The sequence below is a fragment of the Strix aluco genome, chromosome 12 (assembly GCF_031877795.1).
Source record: "Strix aluco isolate bStrAlu1 chromosome 12, bStrAlu1.hap1, whole genome shotgun sequence".
Lineage (NCBI taxonomy): Eukaryota > Metazoa > Chordata > Aves > Strigiformes > Strigidae > Strix > Strix aluco.
Genome location: NC_133942.1, coordinates 20,875,929 through 20,898,795, shown reverse-complemented (window position 1 = coordinate 20,898,795; position 22,867 = coordinate 20,875,929). Strand labels below are relative to the sequence as shown.

Here is a 22,867-nt window from a genome sequence, read left to right as displayed (position 1 = left end):
CCCCCTCTTGGTAAATTGCTCTGGGAACAATCCTCTTTTCTAGCATAATGTAATCAAGAATTAGAAAGTCACCACCACTTACACAGAGCTGCAATTCCTGGCCTGACCAGCCGTGTTGGGAATTTTAACTGATGCCTCCACCCAAGCAGCATGTGGAACCAATGTAATGGCTAACACAATTCAGAGCTTAAAATGGAGTGATGTTGCAGTTCCAGCTGTTTTTGTAAGTCAGTACATGAGATTTTTGGAAGCATTAGAGAAGAAATAGAAACAGAGGTGAGGAATGGCTCCTAGTCTGATGACGTACACTAAGGAGTATGTGGGTGACAATGCAAAAAGCAAGACAAAAGTAAAGCATCACTAGACAGTATTATGTAGTGCCATGCTCAGGACCAAGACAGCAACAAGACAGTGATGGCTGGTGGGACATACTTCATGGGAAAGAGGTACATTATTTTTTATCTCTGTTTTTAGAAAAGGCACAGCCCTCTACATATGGAAAAGTGCAGATATGTAACAGCCTAGGGGTAGACAACAAAGCTTTCATTCTGATGAAGAAGAAAGGTTCACTGTAAGTGGACTTGGCCCAAGTGCCCTTAACAGGTACTGTGACTCACAGTGCTCTACAAATCCCTTCATTATCAGAGTGCTCCATCTCCCTATGTATCAGCTTAATCCAAGCTAGCTCTGGAAGGGCCTTTTTCTTTCCTGAGAACTGATCTATACTTTCTGACCAAACAAGTCTCCACCTTCTTCCATAGTTCTAACATGCAGAGACCCAAAATGATGGTGACAGGCATTCACCTTATTATCAAATGTATTTCCATGTAGGTCCCTGCTTTTAAGAAGAAGTTCTCAGCTAACTGCTAACTCTGATGCAGAATTTCAGAGATTTAGTAAGTACTTAGTATTTAAAAATTATTTAGTAGTAATTTGGTAGATCTGCCATCTACCCAGGGCCCCTGTTTAATGGTTAACTGCCTTTCCAGCAGAGTCTGTCTTCCCAACAGTACTTATTATTCTTTGAAGGCAAGAAACATACTATTTTGTAGAGAAGTGTGTGGGGAAGAAAGGTCAAGTCTTAGGAATGAGTCCCCTTTGTGCTTGTGTGTTTATACCTGTATACCTAATACCTGCATCTACCACACCTGATCCTTATCTGTCTGGAAGAATCCCTATGGCTACACCATTTACTGAGATCAAGGCAAAGTTCATTGTTTTCAGACTTCATCCATCAAGACTAATAGTACAGGCAGGATGCTAGAGACAAAGAATTTATCCAGTGAAAAGAATCATGATATAAACTCTATCCCCAATGAAACAGGAGCTTATTTGCTGCCAACATCAATGGGTCATATTTGCACAGGGTACTTGCTGTGTATTTAGAAAATACAAAAAAAAAAGAAAAAGCAATGCAAGTATTTGAAAGGAACTAAAGAGAGGTGAGATCACCATAAAAAGCTTCTGGGGCTTTCACCCACAAAAACAAACTTAAAAGGCCACTAATAAAAATCTGCATTACTTTGAAAAATCCCAGATACCCCTATCTCAGGTAATGCAGATCTTAACTAGTATTACAACCACCCCCCTCACAACATGCTAAACCTGTACATCCCAGTTTCATATCTGCAGGTAGGGCTCACCCTGCAAACTAGATCTAACTAGGATCATTTTTGCTAAGCATATTCTAAAGGGCTTTAATTCCCAAATTAACCTGGTCTGGGAGAGATAATTCTGTACTCTCTGGAATGGTGATAAAAGTAAACAGTTTGAAAATAATATGTTTCAGGCTTGCAAGAGTCCTCAAACACACTACTACAAATGCAACAGCCTTTAAAATTACTAGGTTGAATTTATCAATCTGATTTATGCAAATCACTAGCTTTTCCCCTTAGAAATAAATTTAATATCATTTCACTCTATCATTAACCAGGATTATTTATTTCCAAGGAAGAATTTATACACAGTCGATATGCCTAAAGCACATAAACAAGCTGAGCACTTTTCTAAAATAAAACTGTAGGATGTCAATGCAAATCAACAGTAAAAAGGTATATGAAAAGTGCAATAAGCAGTGGAATAACTTAGTTACACAGCGCCTAATGAGTAAAAGGGATATTGATTGTTTTGCAGTCCACTTCTGAAAACCAAACCAAAGGTTTTCACTTTGTTTTCTCACCACTGATAAAAAACAAAGATACTATTTTTTGGCATAAAAATACATTTAAACTGTTATTTTTAGACAGACAGACCATGAGCAGAAGCAAAACATGAAGAAAGGCTTTCATGCATCACATAGGTTATCATTCCTGGCAGCTGAATTTCTTTAAATACTCTCATTATTTTAAGTTAATATTCTTGAGGAAGAGGGCTAGTTCAAACCAAGTAATTAAAAGAGAGTTGTCTATCTTCCAGAATTTTCCTATAGATGTGCTCTGAACATCCCTTGTGCTTTATTCTCTTGATAGGAGTGATTTTCCCCGGACATTAGTGACTCATGTGAACTCCAGATCACTTCAGTAAAACGCAGGCTTACAAGGAAGGACATGGAACATCTCACAGATCTCAGCCTTAAATAAAGATCCAAAACCAGTCAGCAACTGCATCATCTCATAGGGGAGGAAATGTCCAACAGTAATATTAAATGAATGTAACAACAAAACCAGGTAAAACTATGGCTAAAACAATACTTTGGGGAAAGGCTTTAGAAAAGTACTTTGACTTTTTTTTAATCATGTTTCTATCAGATAGATTTACTAGTTTTTAGAAGTCTATTTTACTCAAGCTTCTGAGCACCATTGTACTCGTTTGCAAAGCACATTTATCATCCAGGGAAAGTCTTCTACAGCCCACTGTTATTTCCAAAGAAAAAGGGAAAAATACAGCAAAGGCTTCAAAGATGCGAGTGAATTATTTCATCCCCTTACAAATGCAACGTGTGCTCTCTCTTCTGTAATGATACAGTACAGAAAACAAGATGTAATTAATGCAATTCCTTTGCCAAATGAGTGGGATCTTATAAAGAATTGGCACATAGTTCTGATTTGAGCTTTCTTGTCTTAAACAAAACCAAATGTAATACAGAACATTATAATGTACTAACAGTGTCCTTCAACAGGCTTTCCCCCCCCCCCCCCCCAACACAAGTGACTGCAAAATGCTGGGTCTGTAATCAAAAGGATACTTAGTGTCCAAACCAGCAATATTGATGCAGCCAGGCATTTTTGTGTACTACCATACAATCATGTAAGTGAACCAAAGAGCATCTGACCTTTTGTTATCTTACGTACCAAAACAGAAAAACATGCCTTTTCTTCTGTTCTACCCCAATGAACAGATGTGGTTTTAATCACTTACACACCAAAATGTTCACAAGTTTCAGACTATGACTTTGAAACTTAGGAGTAACATTATTTTTCAAATGAAGTGATTTTCATCTAAGTATCTTGAAACTGTCCATAAAAGGCAGATAGGCATGGAATTGGATAAATACACCAAGTAGGGTTGTGGTTTGTTTTGGGTTTTTTTTTTTTCCAGTTGGAGAGAAAATTAAGGTAATTTTGATAAACATAAAACCTGTGGCAAGACAAGAAATTTTAAAAGAAGCTTCAGGGTCCAATATAGAAGAGTTATAGGAGATCCATCAATAAGTAGATTTTACAGAGCAGTATAAATCCAGATGCTACCTCTTTGTTACTGAACTCAAAGTTGCAGATTAACTCAATACACAACGTTAGCTAGCAGAACAGTATAGTTAATTGAGAGACAGACAATGCCACACAAAGCTCAAATGCTACTCTGTTGGGAAACGGTCACCTAGAGCTACTACAACTTTAAGCTACCCACTAACCTACATCTCATGGTATCCAGCTCACCCACCACCCCCTCAACTAAAAAGCACCTCATAAATACCTAAAGTCAGATCACCCTTTCTTCTGAGTAGCATTAGAGCTCTCTGACAAACTGCGTGAAACGCAGTTCCAGGTAATACGTATTACAGGCAACTCTTCAAGACCTGTTTTGAAAGGATGTATGTGGTAGTGAGGTAGTTGGAATTTGCACATAGAGAGAACAGGTATGTTTCTAATGTGAGCTGGACCTCAATCAGCATGAACTATCTTTATATATATGACCTGTACGAGGATAACATGCACAGAGTACAAAGAGATCTCTGTTCCACATCTGGGTGTTGCACCAGGAGCAGAGGGCAGAGGGAGGGAGGTGAAATCTGTGATTCTGATGTGAAGGTAAGATGCATGATGCTGGCATCTGGCAACCAGAAGAGACAAATGAGGTAGAGTTGGGCCTCTGGCTGCTTTTCAGCCAGGGCATATGCAATGATAACAAGAGCTTTTAACCCATATGAAAAGGTCAGGATGGTAAGAACAGAATTATGGCCCGTGTCCGTACTTCAACTGCAAATTTCCTAGCTTTATAGAGTGGTAGACTTTTACCCACAACATCCTATAATTATTTTTAAAACCACAAGCATTCAAAGTTCATCACAAATGACCAGGTCCACAAGATATCTAGACATATAGCTCCCACTGGAAATCAGTGGGACGTAAGCCCCTAAATACACTTACAGTTCTGACCAAATATTTTCTTTTTTTTTTTTTCCTTGAAAACTATAAATTGCACCCTCACTTTGAAATAAACCTCTCTTGCTCATAGCTTTTTTCAGTCCTATATCTCACTGTAACTCTTCATGAGTATTACAACCTGCAGTGCCCTAGCCAAGCAGTGCATATCTCTGAAGCTTCAAAGATAGTACTCGTGTCTCTGGAGCTTGTACCACTCACTTCAACAACTGCTCTTCAGCCTGTTCAGATGCTACCAGCTCCATTTATAGGCTGTTGGGACAAACTCCTCTAATATGACAGTCACAGAGACAAGATTACAGATTCTGAATGAGGTCGTGCCTAAAGTCAGTATTAAGGAAATTTCATGCAGAAAGCTTTGCTCACAGATTTTCTCGCAATGCCAAGGACCAATCTGAGTTTCTAAAAAGCGAGTTTTTAATTATGAGCAGGGAAACAATAGCTCACTTCAACATGAAAAAGAATACACCCATTATTTTCCATGCTCTGTAATTGAAAAATAGGTTGACCCATTACCTTTAAAGCTTTCAAAAATCTTAAAACTGAAATATAGGACTCAATTTCCTTTTTGTTTTTTAAGCCAGACCCAGAGATTGAAAAGTTTCAGACTATTGGCTACTTTAAGATGATAAAAGGGAATAAAGTTTTTGAACTATGAATCTAACACTGTTAGAACAGATTGATTCCATACTAAATTTTTAAACAGAAAGTAAATTTTTAAACATTGACTAAATTTGAAGCATTTAAATAAGACCAGAGCATTAACTGCATGCCAATTCAGAAGTGCTACAGAGCCTATAATTTGTCACACTGCACATATAGATCTACCTGACTTTTCTCACTTTTTTCCGTAGTGTGCATGTTCAGAATACAAACAGAGGCCAAAGTACACCTGAACAGCATGCCTACCAATTCAAGAGACTTCCTATATTTAAAGTGAACCAGACAGAATCAATACATACTGAGAAAATTGACTAGGAAACGGCATTTTTTTACTCTGTACTTTAAAAATATAACCCTGGAGGGCAAAATTACTGTCTTGACCATCTGGCAATTGATAACAATTATGATTAGTGGGACATTGACTTCCAGTGTTTCCCAAGCACCTTTTGCATGAACTGGAGCAACACCTTGCATAGAGTATGAACAGAAGGTCCCTCAGTTCATCAATGCCACAGTGCCCAACAGGCACGGCTCTTTTGAGAAACATTCCTTGATTCAGCAGTTTGCCTGAATTTCAACCAAAAGAAGCCTCACAATTGCTAAAATCCAGACAAAGACCAACCAGACCTAGCCTGATTCTGCAGATGATGCTCTGCACACTAATGCAGACCCTGTGAACTCAACTGACTGAATGGGCTGAAGAGTGAAGCACCCCAATGGTCAGGGCAGTAACAGCAGTTTGAAACCACCCTATTATTACAAGTCCACCCTGGCATCTGTATGGGCTCCCACTGCCAGTGGTACGATTTGTAAACAACCTCAAGGCTCCATGCTGGTGATGGACAACCTGATGTCAAATCTCTCCTCCTCACTGGCTCAGCTAAATGTTCAGAGCAGGGAGGCAAGAGACACAGGAGCTACCGCACAGACTCGGTCATCCAAAGGCTGGTTAAACTAATTCAGGGATACAAGCCGCTCGCAGCAGCCTAGCATACCACTGAACCACACCCTTCAAGTTATTTCCAGCAATCCTAACAGCCACTGCAGTCTAAGACCGCCTTGGGGTTTCCATCTGAAGTCCAGATCCTGTAAGAAACGCTACTGCAGGATTCAGGGTCATGTTCTATGCTTTTCAGGATTCTTTATCCTTAGACTAAAGTTCAGGTTCCTGCTGCCCAAACAAACCTGGAGAAAAACTGTTGGTTTAAAACCTTGGTAGGTAAGTCAAACCCCGCCAAAACCCAACTACTCTGAGGTATCTCGTTACTTGCAGTCACTTCACCTCAAACTAACTAAATTTTAAAACTGAAATTAAGCAACTTGTTAGTAATCACTTTTCAAGTATTTATTTTGTTGGGGTAGGAAGGGAGGGAGGAGAGAAAAATCAAGCTATTTGGCTTTCCAAGTATTTAACATAAAACCCAAAAGAGCTCCATCTGGCAACCAGCAGGATTTCTAAATAATCTAAATAGTATCTACATAAGAACCAGGCTGTCTATGGAGTAAGACAACTTCAACTTTTACAGCCACAAGAAGCCTTTATTAACATAAAAGGAAATTATAAAAATTAACTTAGAACAGGAACAAGAGTCTGGCAAGCTGACAAAAGACCCCAGGAATCTCTGTATTAATCTTGAAATACTGCTTTTGACTTTGTTGGAATATAGCATCATACACTGTGTGGTTTTAAAAAATCAAAACAAAAAAACCCTTAGGTTCAAAGGACTCTACTACAATAGAACCAGTTCTAGGAAAAGTTTCAGATTAATGAAAAATCAGTATATAACTCCTCACTTTGCAACACAAAAAGACCTCTAACATTTTAACATAGTTTGTGGAAAATGTTAATATTTAATTACACAGGCTTCACTGAGTCATGGATGAGGCCCTTCATGTCCATAGATGTCCATCTTCATTAAGGAAATAGCTCAGAATACTGCTGCCAGTTATGTTAATTAAATATACCTTTGAATTACTCATATTAAAATTTTGATAATTCATAATTCCCAAGTAAATAAACACCTCTCAGAGTACACAGTTTTTAATTTTCCAAATTATTCATATGAAGGCTCTGGCCTTGCACTTCATACCTAGCCTGTATATTTTTTGGCCCGTTTGTGAATGATCCAAACCTGGTGGTGTTTGGTGCCCTATGTGAAATAGTTTAATGGTCTTGATGCCCTTGTCAAGTTGCCATTGGGATTTTCTGTCAGTTTCTTGGCAAAAAGGCAAAGAGTGAAACCAGTGGGCCCAAAAAAACCCATGTTATAGTGATCCTGTGAGGATAGGGCAGCCTTGAAGCTCTGCATTTTCACTATCCCTGGGCTACAGGAAGAGAATTTCTATCTTTATCATTGCCCATCTGGCACCTTTCACAGGCAGCAAGAACAAAGAAGTAAAGTGTACTGGTCCCTACCATCTGCTTCTGCTTGTAAAGTCTAGAAAGAGCTCGATAGGGAAGAAAGAAAAAAAAAAAAAAAACACACCACCAAAAAACAGCCCCTTCATTTCCCACCAAACTGTTCTGACAGGTACACATTTTTGCCTGTACTTCTTACGTATCTTGGGGCAACCCTAGAGGCCCTTGGTTCCCTACAGCAATACAGCTGCTTGATGCGGAACATCCCAAACCCTCCCAGGCCCACATCTTCATTCACAAGCATCTAAGAGCCCGGAAAGAAAGGTTGTGTTGTCTGAGATTTGTTTTATTTGATCAGCCTCTCTTTTATCTAGAATAGGAAAATTCCTGTGGGTTTAATAGGAGGTATTACCCTACAGATTTTCCTCTGGTTCCGCCTCCTTTCCCATCAGCCACATCCCCTCTCGCTGCAAGGCTGCATACACCATGTGTTGGCTCGACCCCTTCTGTCTCTGACAGAAGTTTGGCCAAAAGGAGCAGATTTTCTGCTACTTTGATCATTTCCTGTGGTAAAAAGTGAAGGGAATTATCTGACCCATGGTCTTTTTTTTCTTAGTTTTGAAAAATAACATGGGTTTACATTTGCAAGTTCCCTTAAATAGTGTACTTGCTTTTCAATAGCATTTTGCTCCTAGTTTACTGGTTGTCTTACAGAACTTACTTTTTTTAGAGTCAGAAAACCCATTGCTCCGATTTCAAATTCAGAGATTCAGCTGCTGTATTAAACCAATAATGAACTTTGTTATGATGAAGCAGCAACCAGAAGGTAATATCAAATTCACAGACAATACAAAAGTGACAACTTCTTCCCTGTTAAGAAATTCTTACATTTAAAAAATAAGCTTAATTCTCTTTGGTGGGGATACTGTTATTTTTGGCTACAAATGTGCATTGCATAATGTGTTTAGAAATAAGTTAACCCTTTTAGTAAATGCACGATTAGAGTAGATCTAAGACATACGTGATATAGACACCCTGAAATATTTTTCTTTTGTCAAAATCACCAAGGTTCCAGATCAGAAAACATGTCTCATGCTTGTCTAAGCCTATGTCGAAATAGTGACACTACCTGTTGACCTAAATGGTGTAAACATTTGGGCAACAACGGCCTAAAGTACACCATGTGATAATCAGTGACCTCGATGTGGCCTGCAACTGCACCCTGAAAACTAGCCCATTATGTATTTTTTCTGTCCCAGAGTACAAAGAAAATGAACAACATGAATATATCTACTGAAATAATATCTTCTATCAGAATTAACATTCTATACGAATACATTCCAAATAAATTATCACAATATACATTAAGTCTTTATAAATGTGGCGCTACAGCATTTAAAATAATATGTATGTTCACGCTTAGTAGTGGAACCACACTCTTTCAGCTCAGAAAATGCCACAATGCACATATGTATCTATAGACTTCTTCCTGTTAATCATTTACTTAGAGTGCATAAAAACAGTTGTACCTGTTTGCATCAAAAGCCCTTTTTTTGATCTTTGCCATGCTAATTATACAAATAGCACAGATTTTGACAGATACTCTCTTGAGCTGAGGCCAGGGAACGCATGGCTCCCTTTGTGTGAGTTCTACCCTGGAAAGAAATGATTGAACTTTTGTAAGTGTTAAAAATTACTGTTATTTTTAAATGTTACAGGAAGTTACTTTGGTGAATTTACTATTTGTGTGTATATATATTTATTTATTTTTGAATCAGCCTGTTAACTAAAATCAGGGCCTGGCCACATTTCGCGTTTTATTTTGTAAAACTGAATCCCTCAAAAAACCCACACCTCAGAAGCAAAGGGAGATCTCGAGCAGTTTGTTTTCCTTCAGTGTTAAAAAAGGGAAAAGAAGATACATACTTATTTATGTATGTATGTACTTCAAAATATAATCAGCAAGGGGGGGAAGAATCTGCTGTATCCTTGTTAAAACAAAAATTGCACTAAACCACTTAAAATCTTACCACAACAAAAATCAGCACTATCATCGTTAATAATATATTGCCTTTCATACGCAGAGGTAATAAGGAGGCTGCACTGTGATCCATATAACCTCAATAATATATAATGAATCAAAGAGAACCTAATTAGTTCAGCAGCGCCAAAAATTATTAAGTAGAAACATCAAACGAACCAGTGGGACGTTACTTTTTTTTTGTCAGACCTGCTGCAGAGCTGCCCTTCAGAATCCTCTGGTTTATATCTGGAAGCAGGCCTCAAATGTAGGTCACGGTAACTTAAAAGAACTGGAGCTAAAGGATGCCGCCGAGTACCTGTCCCCTCCCCGAGCAGCACTGCCCTGCAGCCTCCTCAGCACCATCTCCGCACGTCCCACACGAAGTTCTGCACCATCCAGGATCTATGCAAAGGAAGGGTGGAGCCAGTTCCTCACCTCCTGTCTGCAGCCGCAGAAGATAGTACATCCTGAAAGCATTACGCTTGCTACAATCCCTTCTTCCTCCTTCCCCTCAGCGCAACTGCGGAAAAGAAGGAAGGGTAGATCGGGACAGTATCTCAGCTTCCACAGAGACATGCTACAAGGGAGGGAGACACAAAGCATAGCTGAGCAGCCAACCGCAAACACTACAGAGGCACGGGACCTCCCTGTAGATGGCCTTGGCCTCCTATGAATCCCTCCAGAGTCCTACAGCTGTTCCTGCCATCCAGATGGGAAAATGTGCACAAGTCAGAGAGCCTCTGAGGAAAAACCTGTGGAGGCATCTAAGCCAAAGTTAGAACAGCGGGTGTATATATTTATTTATGAAAAAATAGCGAGAGAACTTTTATACTATACTGCATACATGCGGACATCCATGCCTCTGCAGCATATACTGCTAGGTTTATACTGCATCAGAGATAATGTAGTGAGAAAATCATACCCCAGAGGAATGTAGCTTGAACTGAATTTTCGCAAAAAAAAGTCCTGATCATACAACTCACTGAAGTCAGAAAAGTTTAATTTTAAAATAAACAAAACCTAATACTGGGGTCCATTGTACTTAAGGAATTATTTTTTTCTAACCTTGAAGACATGGATATATAAGCTTAGCTTCTATCTCCTTCAACAGGATGTACTTGTCCGCTACCCAGTAATGTTTCACACCCCTCTGAAATTAAGTAAAAGCATCACATGCAAGAGAAACAATGATGCTGTAAAAGGAAGACCTTTCACTACTCCAGGACTGTTCCATATCCAAAACCAAAAGGTTTACTTCTTCAAAGGAATAAATAGGACAGTACTTGTAAAGGTTTAAGCCACGGTAACAACATTTTCAAGGTACATTCTCCAATAGCTTTCATCATTGTTCAGTTTGCAGACCTATTAAAAAAATCCAATTATGCAATGGAGCTGGGCAGACAAACAAAGCCTCCTTGCCAAAAGACTTGCTCTTCTATTTACCTTTCATGGAACGTATAGAAGGCAACAGATCCCTCAGGTCCACAAAGACCAGGCTGAAAAAAATCATCATTGCAATTATGGGAACTACCACAGTATACCCTAAGTTCCACTCACAAGTCCCAGGGAATTCAGCTGGAGGTGGACTGGGCCTCAAAAGTTAGCTAACTTTTCCTGTTACCTACAACATCAAACTCACACTACTTTGACAGAAATCTGTTCTGAGGAGCCCCAACACAAACCTCTGAGGAATCAAAAGGCCCACTCCAGCAAACCTTCACAATCCTAAGCAGACACACAGAACAAGCAGGGCTATCCAGCAGGGTCAAGTTTTTCAAGAAATAAACTAATATGGAAACTCACAAATTCAACACAGATGGCCCACAACATTTGCAAGAGTTAAAATACAAAACCTTCTCAAAAGATAACACAGAATGCTGATAAAGACAAACAAAGCCAGCCTATGCCCCGCTGCAGCGACCGCCAGCGCTCTGCAGACGGAGCGATCCCAACGCATACAGCACTGTCCAGCTTTCCATAAATACAACTACAGAGTATCTCCGTCAGAGGCGTCCTGAGGAGGAGGGGTAGTACTGGGGGAGGGACAGCATTTATGAAAATAAAAGAACTGAATTGAAGCCTGTATGCTGCTGTCTAGAACTACAGTTACATTTGTACCACCCATTCCCTGGGGGAAATGACATACAATGCAAACAGGCCTAGTTGTTCAATTATTCAAGTATTGAGAGATTCACAGAAAGACATCTGAGAAACATAACATTTTAATAGATGAAATAAATACTCCAGTACATGCAAGATAAAAACTGACATTGGAAAAAAATTAAAAATCACTTTTGTTATAGTGTAATTTTTTGTTTGTTTGTTTAAACACTCACAGTAGCTTTTCCCCCAGTTTGGAAATCAACACATGGAAAACATAATCACAACCTCCAGTCCTTCCACTCCTACACACCAAATGCACTTCTAACCTAACACTTGATGCAAAATAAAAAAAAAAAAAAAGTCATACAAAACAAAAACAAACAAAATAGTAGCTACATCCATCATCTATGTGTTGTTGGGTTTTTTCATTTTTTTAAATGAGTGAGAACTGAGGTAACCTTTTTCCTGCACAACCGAACAGTAAAATTTAGAAGGGAAATTTCGGAAGACAAGACAAGACAAACTTTTAAAACCGCACCCAGCGCGATTAAAGCTTTTTTTTTTTTCTCCTTTTTTTTTTTTTTTAAGATACCCCCACCTCCCCAAATATAAAAAACCTTTTAAACAGTTGTTATTACCATTTGTGTGAAGACCTTGTTGAATAAAGGAAAATTTATCTGCGGATACTTGCTTGACTTTAAAGTAAAATAAAAAGGAAGCCAAAACTGGCTACCTTTATTAGTACGTATAGTTTGAATATGTTCTGCTTCTTCACCACATGAAATCAAAGGATTGGGCTCATCCAAGCGAATTCTTTGGTATGCAAAAAAGGGGTGAGGAGGTGGGATATTATTTTCCTTTAGCAATGACTGGGATCTAAACAGAAGATGCGGGGGTTAATTCACAGAATTGGAGTTCACTGGCGGTAAAGTCCTGGGTGAAGATCTTTCTCTTAGTGCCTGAGATAACAGGTTGCAACCATCCGAGACGGCGCAAGCTGAGTTCCTCAACCTTTCCCTGTAATCGCTCATTTTGGTGCTACTTTCGGGGTGTTGGGCTATATCCCTGAGGCATTGGGTCAGGAGCACACAAGCAGATACCACACTCATGGCTCCTCCTAGGATGGCAGTTTGCACAGCTTTGCCCTCTGGATTAATGGTGGCAGCTTTACCCAAAAACTGGGGCTCAGTGGCAAAGCCCACCAGAGCATAGACAGACTGCACCAAAGGTCCGCTGAACAAGACGCATCGGTTCCTGGTCAGCTCGCTGGGTGAAGTCTTGACCTCCTTGACACACGCCAAGAGGGCAGAGGCGCTGGTGCTCATACATTTGACACTGAGTTTGAACTGCTCCTTAGCAAATTTATCCTTGGATTTCTCACTGGCCAGCACGCAGGCGTCTGTCAGGAATTTCAAGTTCTTGGACATGTTCTGAGAAACCTCCAGCAGGAGCTGAGGGCTCATATCTGCCAAAGGGGTGGTCTTCAAGACCCCGCAGCCGTGCTCCACCTCATGCCTACATCGGGTCACCTTGTAGCGATCCACCAAGCCAGGCATAGCAGGCTGGGCCCCCGGAGTCTCCACTGCAGCCAGGTAGGCAGCGTGGGCAGAGCATTCGGTCAGGGAGACCACCAGCTCCCCCATCTCCATCAGGCTCTCCCCCACCTCCCCGAAGCGTCCCATGTTGAGCTGGCTCTGGACGTCGTGGGTCAAGATGGAGAGTCCTTTGGTCCTGGCAATGATCGTGTCCCTGCACTTCTCGAAGGACTCACCAAAGACGGACAGGCTCTCGGTGTTCACCGGCCTGGTCTCGCTCGACAGCAGAAGCAGATCGGCCACCAGTTGCATCTTGATCTTGCAGTGGTCGCAGATAGAGATGAGCTTCTTCCTCTGCAGGGAACTGCTGCTGGGGATGCCGCCGCCAGACACCTCGCTGCTGGACTTGCCAGAGCCACCGCTAGCCATAGCGCCGGGGGGGCACTCGCATGCCGCTCGCTACCCCACTGCCACCGCCTCTGCCACCGCCGCCCGAGCAGTCCCGACTGAGCCCGGCAGGATCGCTCTGCCTTTTCCGCAACATCATTCCATTAATCGCCGGGAGGCAAGAAAAGGCTCTGGGCGCCGGGGCCGCCGCTGCTGCGGGGAGCGAGCTCCGCCGGGGCGCCCGCCCCGCTCCGGCGCCAGCCCTCGCTCCTACGGCGCTGCCGCGGCGGGTCGGCGCTCGCCGGGAGCCCGCGGGCCCCGTCCCGGCATCGTGTAGCTAAAAAGAGATTTCCTTTTTTTTTTTTTTTTCTTTTTTTTCCTCCTTTTTTTCCCTTTCCTCAATCCTCGTCGCACGTTGGCTTCCCTCCCTTCCACCCCCTCCTCCGGCCGCGGGATCCCTGCGCGAAGTTCCCCTCACGAGCCGGAGCCCCTCACAACCGCCGCACGCCGCGGGGGCAGGGGCGCGGCCCGCTCGCTCGCTCCCGTCGCCCCCGGCTCCGCCGCTCGGCCCGCGCCGGCCGGGCGCAGCTCGCAAGGGCCGGAGGGGCGGCGGCTGCGCACCATGTGCCGCCCCCGGCGCGCCCGCCGCGGCCCCGCGCCGCCGGCTCGCAGGAAGCGCCGCGGAGGGTGTGGCCGCCCCGCGCCGCCACAGCCCCGCCGCGCGCCCCGCCGCCGGGCCGGGGAGGGGGGACAGGGGGGGGCACGGTGGGGAGCCCGGCCACACCGCGGGAGGGGCGGGGAGGGGAGGGGGGAAAGAAGGAGGGGGGGTGGGAATGAAAAAGATAATTAAAAAAAAAAAAAAAAGATCCACCGGATCCGGGTGCTGGGGGCGGGCGGGCGGGCTCCGTTCCCCTTCCTTCTGCCGCTGCCTCACTCCTTCCTGCCTCGATCATTCACGCGGCCGCTGCGAGCTGGCTCCCCGCCGCCGCGGTCCATGCCCCGCCGCCCGGGGCCCCTCCTCGCCCGGCTCCCGCTGTGGCCGCCGCCGCCGCCGCCGCCGCCGCACCAACTTAGGCTCTTCCCGCAAACAAGGGTGGTGGCTCCGGGCTACAGCCGCGGATGCTGCGACCCGCCCGGCCTTGCGCTCCTCCTGCCATGTTTTCTGTCTGAGTCGCCAACTCCCAGAGAAAAAAAAAAAAAAAAAAGAAAAAAAAAAAAAAGAACGGGGGGGGTGTGTGGAAGGAAATCTTCTTTTAAATTCCCTTTCTCAGGCTTTCAGACAAACTATTGGGAAGGGGCGGCTGAGGCGGATCTGCCAGCCAGACGCTGCATGGCTCTGAGGGAGGCTCCCCCCTCCCCGTTGCCTTTGCTGTAACCTCACTTAAGCCTATCGAAATCTTTTGTGCGGTGTCACCGCCCTTCGTTTAAATCCTGCCCTCCCCCCGCCGCCCCGCTCCACGCCCGCCGCCTCACGGCTCCTCCCCGGCGGAGGGGGCAGCAGCGCCGTGCCGCGGCCGGCACCGCCCGCCCGGCGGCCGCGGGCCCGCACCGGACGGCGGCACCGACGGCACCGGCGGCCGCCGTCCCGTCCCCCCCCTCCCCCCGCGGGCGCGCTGCCCCGCCGGCATGAGGGGGTTAAGGAGGGCCGATGAATAAATAAATGGAGGCGCGGGGGTGAGCGCGGGGCGGGCGAGGCCGGCGGGAGGAAGGCGAAAGGGAGCCGGAGCGGGGCCGCCGGATGAGCTCAGCCCGGGTGGGCTGGTGCGGCCGCGGATTGGGCGGGAGCGCGCCGTGCAGTCGGATACCGGAGGCGGAGGAGATGGCGAGGGGGGGAACGGAGAAGCCGCCCCCCCGGCCCAGCCCGCCGGGGCACGGGGGGCGCCCGCCGGGCCCGCTGCCCCGGGCAGCCCGCCAGGTAAGTTGGACGCTGCGGTCAGAAGTGCCGCCCCTGTCACCCGGCGGGGCGCCGGGGGAGGCGCAGGGCCGCGGGCGGGCAGCGCCGGGGCGGCGGCACCGAGCGCCCTTGGTGACTGTCACGCCGCGGGTAGAAGAACCCACGCCCCCGGCCCGGTTCAGGTGGTGACCGAGGGCAGTTCCGCAGCGCTAAGGGCAGCGGCCTCCCCTCATCAGCGGGGCGTCGGCCGGCTCTGCCCCCAGTCCGTTACCAGCCCAACCTCTTGCTAGCCGTGGTGGGGGCTGTGAACACGCTGTGGGGTGCTACTACATCTGTATTTACATAGAAAGAAGCATTTCCTCAGCACTCGTCTTGACCCATTTTTTTTAAACCAATGAAAACGAATTCGCTATGTTTCTCTCACGTTTCCGTCATTGTTTTTGAGGACTGGTTACCATTTGTTAGAATTTAGCAAGGGAAATGTAAACATACTGACGCTATCTGCAAAGAAGACTTCCTCCTCTGACCCATTTCCATTCTGCAGCACACCAAGAACTTTGACAGTTCTTGTCAAAAGCAAGATGTTACGCTCAGTAAATCTCAGGCATTCAAGCAAATGCTATTAAACAGTAATAAAATTACTGATTGGGCTAGAACAAGTTATACGAAGATGGGTTTAATACTGCCTGGGATGCTTCCAAAGGGAATACGTAGTTTGGTAAATGATGGTGACGAGAATATTTGTCCCACACATCAGATTCTCTCCTGTTACGTGGTATCTCCATCAACATAATCCTGAATAATCCGAGCCCAGGGAAACCACATCTTACATTTGTTACATATTTTGCTGCAGTTTAAGCTGCAGCTAAATAATAACATTCGTTTGCTCCTTTCAATCAGACTTTCCTTTTTAAGTTAGCCTCTTAACTCCAGGCATTTACAATGCATTTAGCAGGCTGCAGAAATCCAGAAATACGTTTGTCCCAATTTACAGTTACGTTAACATCCTGCTACGTTCTTACTACTGCAGGGTATTAAGTGACCTTGAAATAAATGAAAATTGGACCAGACTGCTCACTTACAGGCCAGATCCAACAACGTCCTGGCACAAACAGAGCCCATCTAATGGACTGCATACATTTTTAAAGAGTTTCAGACAAGTTTATTTGTGCATATTCTCACCCATTAGCTAGAGGAACCCATGGCCTTCTGTACAGACTTGTAGAGAGGAACGTGAGCTGGATGAATACAGATGTGAAGGTGGAGGGTTAACAGGATGCACACTTTTGGGGGGCGGGGGGAAACCCTTGCCATAGAGCCAGGCTTGAGGAAAGGGGCAGATACTCATCTCTGGGTGTGTCAAAAATGTGGCAGTTCTCCACCCATCCCTCCTCACAGAAGCAGTGTGAAGGAAATTCTGTTTACTTGAGTCAGATTATAGCAGTTTAAAGGAAGGTCATGTTTTGGGCCTAAACAATTTTGGCTCACTGCCAGCAACTCTTTTGCAACACTATAAATAGGAGTGATTTCAGAGTACTCAGAAAAATAAAAACCAATGGACAGAAGCAGCTAGCTGAATTGTATTTCAAAGTATTTCCAGATATGTCCTTAAATGAGGCAGTGAGATATGTAGCATGAGGAATGCCTCTCAGAAATATTAACCTAGTTTATTTTTAATGAGGATAGAGTATATTTAATTAGGGTTTGAAATATTTCATTTTAGAAAACGTAGGTCTCACCCCCGGCTAGAAGAGGTGTTAAATGACCTAATAATCTTTTCCATTCTTAGATGCTGCTGCCCGCCACGATGCTCCGTTTGATTTGCGCCATTCCACACGGACAAAGCAGAGCGATCCCTGATTTGGACGGTTCCTGCTGTGGCTCCTCCACCAGCCTTCCTCCCAGTTGCCCACACCAGAAACACAGCTAGGCCTTAACCCATGGTAATTCCTAGCAGCTGACAGGGCCACCAAAGCTCTTAGGAACTGCTATAATATAAATATTATTTGAGCTCTTTTAATCCATCCACGAGACTGAGCCAGTGCTTATCAGGCTCAATATTAGCAAGGGGCAAAACCAGTAACTATTGTCATGTAGTAGGTGTTGCTTGTGGACAGTCTCCAAGGCCATCTTGCCACATGTCATTTTCCTCCAGTAGTAGCCCTGGGTGTTCAGCTCTTCTGCATATGAAATGTATGATGAAGACTGACCTGACTTTTACTGTTTGAAAAAATAAGGTAGAAAACACTGCCTTAATTGGTCATTTTCACCATGGAAGAGGCATTTTTTGGAGCAGCCGCCTGTTAGAACCTTCCTACAGACTGCATTGTTGCTTCGTAAGTACACCTAGGTTCAAGATCACTCATAGTCTGTGTTTACCATGCTTGTTACTTGACACATAGTCTTATTCTGAAAGGCAGCCTTGAAGGCAGATTCTCTTGGGTCCAGTAATTTGAGTAGAATTGAGATCAGCTTTAATGCTTTAAAGGTCCACTAGATGTATCTGTGTTGTTTAGGAGGAAACTTTTTATTCAGTGATGTTTGGGGTGGGTATTTCCTCATAAGCCTTTTGCACATCTCTTTCAAGGAGAATGTGTGCATACCCATTTATTTCATGGCTGCTGAGTCCAAAGGTGGCCTGCAGGACTTGGGCAGCTCTGTGAATTGGTGTAAAGACTTAGAAGACATGAAAATTAGGTGGCCATGCTTGGCTTTAAAAAGATTTCATTGACAAAGTCTGAATGAAATAACACTCTCTCGGGTTCAGAACAGCAGGCATTGCCAGATACAAGGGATTAAAAGGCTTTTTAATGTGGCTTAGTAGTGTACAGAAGATTGGCTTACTTGTATGAGCTCTGCTTTCGTCACATTGATCTTTAATTTGCATTGTGCTTAGTACAACAGAAACTGGAGGCTGAAGTCTTCTTTCTTGAATCATCTGACAGGACTTGGCCCTTTCATTGCTTAGTGAAATATTTTTTTTTTTTTTGAGAAGGAGGAATTGATTTTTGCCAGTGTAGCCACTGTAATAGCTGAAGAGTACCAAGTTGTCATAATTTTATGAACACTGTATGTCGCCAGGTTGGTGAGAGGAAGTTACTATACAATGGGTTATACTACTTTATATTACTTTCCTGTATGGATGTATCGATCTAACATAATAGGGAGCTAGCTGATGAAGGAATAAAAGGCAATTCAGTGTTTCCCCTGATTCAGCTATATGTGACTAAGCCCACAAGGTGGTAATGACAAGAAAGATAGTTCCAGTTCTGAGGGATGCAGCTGGTTTGTCAGGCTGAGAACTAAAAATCAGAGGAGGATAAAGTTGACTGATGGAAGAAATAATTCAAACAGAGGCAGACTTTGCAGAAGAGGCTGGAAGAAGCTGGGCCTTCCTCGCTGCAGCAATGGAATGGTAAGTCATACAGAAGGAAAGGCAAGTGTGTTGACTGGTTTATTGGTTTTAAGATCTATTTTGTCTTAAATGGTTTAGTGCTAAGTAAGTGTTTTGTGGTCAGTACTTACAGTCATTACTTCACAAGAGACTAAAACTGTGAGGTCTGGGCCTGTCTCAGGTCTGCAGAGGTAATCATGGTTGTTACACTAGGGATGCAACCTGAGAATTGGTCTGTGTGTCGACAAAACACAGCTAGGGATGTGGAGGAGCAGTTAACTGGTCACTTGTGACAGTAAAATGCAAACACAGTCACAAGTTTTGTTTTTTCTTCTTTGAAAATGACTTTGTGTATTAATAAGTAGCTTTTAGAATAATAGATAGGCTTTCACAGACAGGCTTAACCTTGGTGTTTCGATATGTTTGTTTGTTGGGTTTTTTTTAACATGGCATAGTCAAAAAGTATCAAAGGTAAGAAAAAATTTATTCCATAGCTACCAGTAATGTAAATATTTCAGTTATGGCTGGTCAGCTCCTGTTGCTCAACTGAAAGATAACACAGCAAAAGTGGTTTTTATTTTGTTGTCCTATTATTCACCATTTACTGTACTATTGTTTTCACCACTTACCATATATAATTGATTGGTTGTCCCCTGCTGTTGGTGTGGATATTTAATACATTGACATGGAAAAGAGACACAGTTTTATGAAAAGGAAACTGCAGCTACAAAATTCCTCTAGCATGGAATGGACGTCTGTGCCATATTTTATATCAATACAGCCAATAATGGCTTTCTGCTTCAAGTTCTTTTCTACCATCTACATGTATAGATGTCCATTCTACATCTCCTGTTTTATGAGGCCGGTGCCTAAGAGAGTGTTAGGTGCAACATAGCTCCTTGTGTCCATTCTCCCTCCCTGGAGCAGGCAAGAAGGGCCAGGTTTGTAGGTCAGTTGGCTTGAAATTCAGAAGCACTTAATGGAAGAGTGGTGAATGCTACTGATTAGAACCGTCCAGCATAAACAGGAATCCAAGAACCTCCCTTCAGACTCTTAGGTCTGGGCTTTTTTTGAGATCAAAGGAGAACGCAACATTTTGAACAAAATGTGTAAGGTCCCACCCTTCCTGAATTGCACTTTTGGAAGTATGTTCTGTCCTGCAGCTGTAATACTCTGCAGAAGGGTTTGGGTGTCGTCCCCCCCACCACCACCTTTTTAATATATATCATAAGAGAAATTTAATAGCTGTTTTCATAGGAGTCTCTGATCCTACACTTTTCTCATTGTGCCTGTGTGTTCTGTGAGGAGAGCTGCTGATCATTACCGGTTTAAGTCTAGCACCTTTAATTCATCAGAAGTTCATGTAATGTATTACTTACATTAGATGTAGGTGCCAAAACTGACCTGTAAACCTAAAATTAAATTGGGACTACAAAATTAATTTCACTTAGATTGTGGAAATTAGGCTATAAATGGAATTCCTGTGGGAACTGAGTAAACCTTCTTTGACATTGATTTAATGTAATTCTTTTCTTAATAGGGTAACTTTAAATTGTGTAACCAGTACATAGTTTTAACCAGCACAGATTTGTAGCAAATCCTGCAGAAAGATTTGCTTAACAGGAACATTCTGTGTGTTTCTGAATTTAAGGATCACAGTGTATAGCTTTATTGCAGCTGACTACACAGTCAGGCGTCATACCCCCTCCTGAAACCTGATCAGATAGGTAATGATACAAAGCTAACATGTCATTTGTCAAACATCTCCATTCAGTCAATAAATTTTAATTCATAAAATGCACATGTGCAGGATTACATAAAGTTAGGGTCAAGATTTATTTTGTGGTCAAAACTGAATTCAGAATGTGAATTTCCAGGTTAGTACCTGAATCAGAACTTCATGACCAAATCACAATAATTAATGCCTAATTTGGGAGAATTTTGAATTAAAGACTTAATTTTTCAAATTGGACCCAGGAATTCAAAGTCTGACTAGCTCTGGAACAAAAATTTGCATTCTCAATAGATGACAAATGAGTGTGCTTGTTTTATGCATGAAATGAATCTGAGGACTGAAATTACTCTGAATCATTCAAATGCTCATGCTCTAGATGACACCGTATTTTGCTTCTTACGCTGCTAGTAACAGTATTAAAAAGCATATTTGCTTTTCTTTCTTGAGATTTAGAAATATTCTTGTTTTTAAAGATAACCTGTTCAGGTCTGATTCTTCAAGTTTTTCTCTGAATGTGACGGCACTCAGAGGTCTGAATTAACACATGCACTGTCTTTGCATGAGAGCTCATGCATTAGATTGTCTCTGCAGGGGAACATTTAGGGTACTTAAGATAATTTGACCTATGAAAACATTAATTTTGAATGTTTTACTGAAAGTAGCTCAGAATACCCTGACATTCTGTAAAATGTATGACAATGCTTTTAAACAGGGTAAGAATACTGTGAATGGTGGGTCATCTCAAAACTTGCTTCAAGTTTTCTGGGATCTGCTACTCAACAAGTCTTCTGTATTGTTTAACACCGTATTGTCCTGGTCCTTTACCAAGCTGCTAGGTGCAAAAGCAGTTCTAATGCCTATCAGGCTGTATAAAGAGCACAGCTGTACACCAGACCTCCATCATTTTAGATATTCGAAGTAATCACTAAAAGGCTGCCTTTCGCAACACTTCATTCAACTGAGGCACTATTAAACATCCTCTGGTATTAGTAGAGTTCTTAAAATGAATTAATTCTTCCAGACACGGCATGTGTTGATAGCAGGTAGTCCTTGCATGTTCTTTCTCCCTTCTGCATGCTTACGGCTGATCTTCTGATCCTGTTAGTTTAATCTCTTAATTGTCTGTATGTCCTTCCAAGAAGGCGCTGCCCTTTCCTTGATGAAGTCAAGTTCTTTGTTCTTTCCAAGGTTTCGTTCCAAGGAATGTGAAAGGACAAGCAAGGTTTTATTCCAAGGAATGTGAAGGGACAAGCTTTAAGACACTACTGTAGTGTATTTGCAAAGAAGAGTAAAAAGTGACGAATGACAATCCACTTTAAAATAGAAAACTGCACACAAAACCCCACCACCAGCAGACTTGCGAGAGCTTTTGGCAGTTAAAAAGATATACACATTCTTCTCCTAATTCATAAGAAATAATGGTATGGGAACTATATTTTGCACAAATATAGTTCAAAAAAATCAGGTTATATTAAAAAAAAAAAAAATAGAGAGAATCCCAAACTTCATTAACAAAAATTTAGAACATCCTGAATCCTCTCATATTACAGTTTGACTCAACCCTACTCAATAATGAAAAGTGTACATCAACAGGAGGAGGCAGATTTGCCTTTCTGATAAGGTGTAACTTTATAATTGAAAGCACTACTAATAAAATTTGCATGTTGCAGAAGTAAAAAAGTCAGCCATAGCTTAAGACATTCCCTGGCATGACTAGATGGGACTTGATGCTACAAGATAAAGCTTTAAACACCTTACTTTTGCAATCTACAATGAAAGTAGCCCTCTATTACCGGATATGTTCTGTATTGTCATCATAATAGTGTTAGCTGCTAGGACTATAAAAACTGTTAAGAAATATGAAAATGCTTAAGCTATAAAAAGTGTGTTTGTATGATTCCATTGATACTCTGAACAAAACACAGTGTGCTTCAATAAAAAGAAAATGCAATTTAATTTGCCCCTGTCAGTGATACATATTTCTAGCTGCATTGCTTTTGCTTCTTGCATGGGAAAGAACAGCAGAGTACAGAGGCTGAATAGGTGTTTGTCCTGCAGCTGACCCCACAAAGAGCATACTTTGCACAGGTTCTTCCTGGACACAGAATTCGGTCTGAACAGAGAGAGTTGCAAGGTCAGAGCCAAGCATGAAAAATATCTCCCTTTCAAATTA

At 42.9% G+C, this 22,867-nt stretch overlaps 1 protein-coding gene and 1 long non-coding RNA gene across 2 annotated transcripts; one reads left to right on the top strand and one right to left on the bottom strand.

The window, feature by feature from the left end:
• Positions 1-11,850: 11,850 nt before the first annotated feature.
• TLNRD1 (talin rod domain containing 1) lies at positions 11,851-14,313 on the bottom strand. Its single transcript, XM_074837294.1, has one exon. It carries the CDS (start codon positions 13,711-13,713, stop codon positions 12,646-12,648), a length of 1,068 nt encoding a protein of 355 aa, XP_074693395.1. The 5' UTR covers positions 13,714-14,313; the 3' UTR covers positions 11,851-12,645.
• Positions 14,314-15,194: 881 nt separating this feature from the next.
• LOC141928572 (uncharacterized) lies at positions 15,195-22,648 on the top strand. Its single transcript, XR_012624797.1, has 4 exons — positions 15,195-15,586; positions 17,355-17,901; positions 18,920-18,980; positions 21,883-22,648. It is a non-coding gene; the product is annotated as an uncharacterized LOC141928572 (long non-coding RNA).
• Positions 22,649-22,867: the final 219 nt, after the last annotated feature.

Coding starts and splice junctions, on each gene's coding strand:
- TLNRD1 (XM_074837294.1), bottom strand. CDS start 13,713: ATGGCTAGCGGTGGCTCTGGCAAGTCCAGCAGCGAGGTGTCTGGCGGC.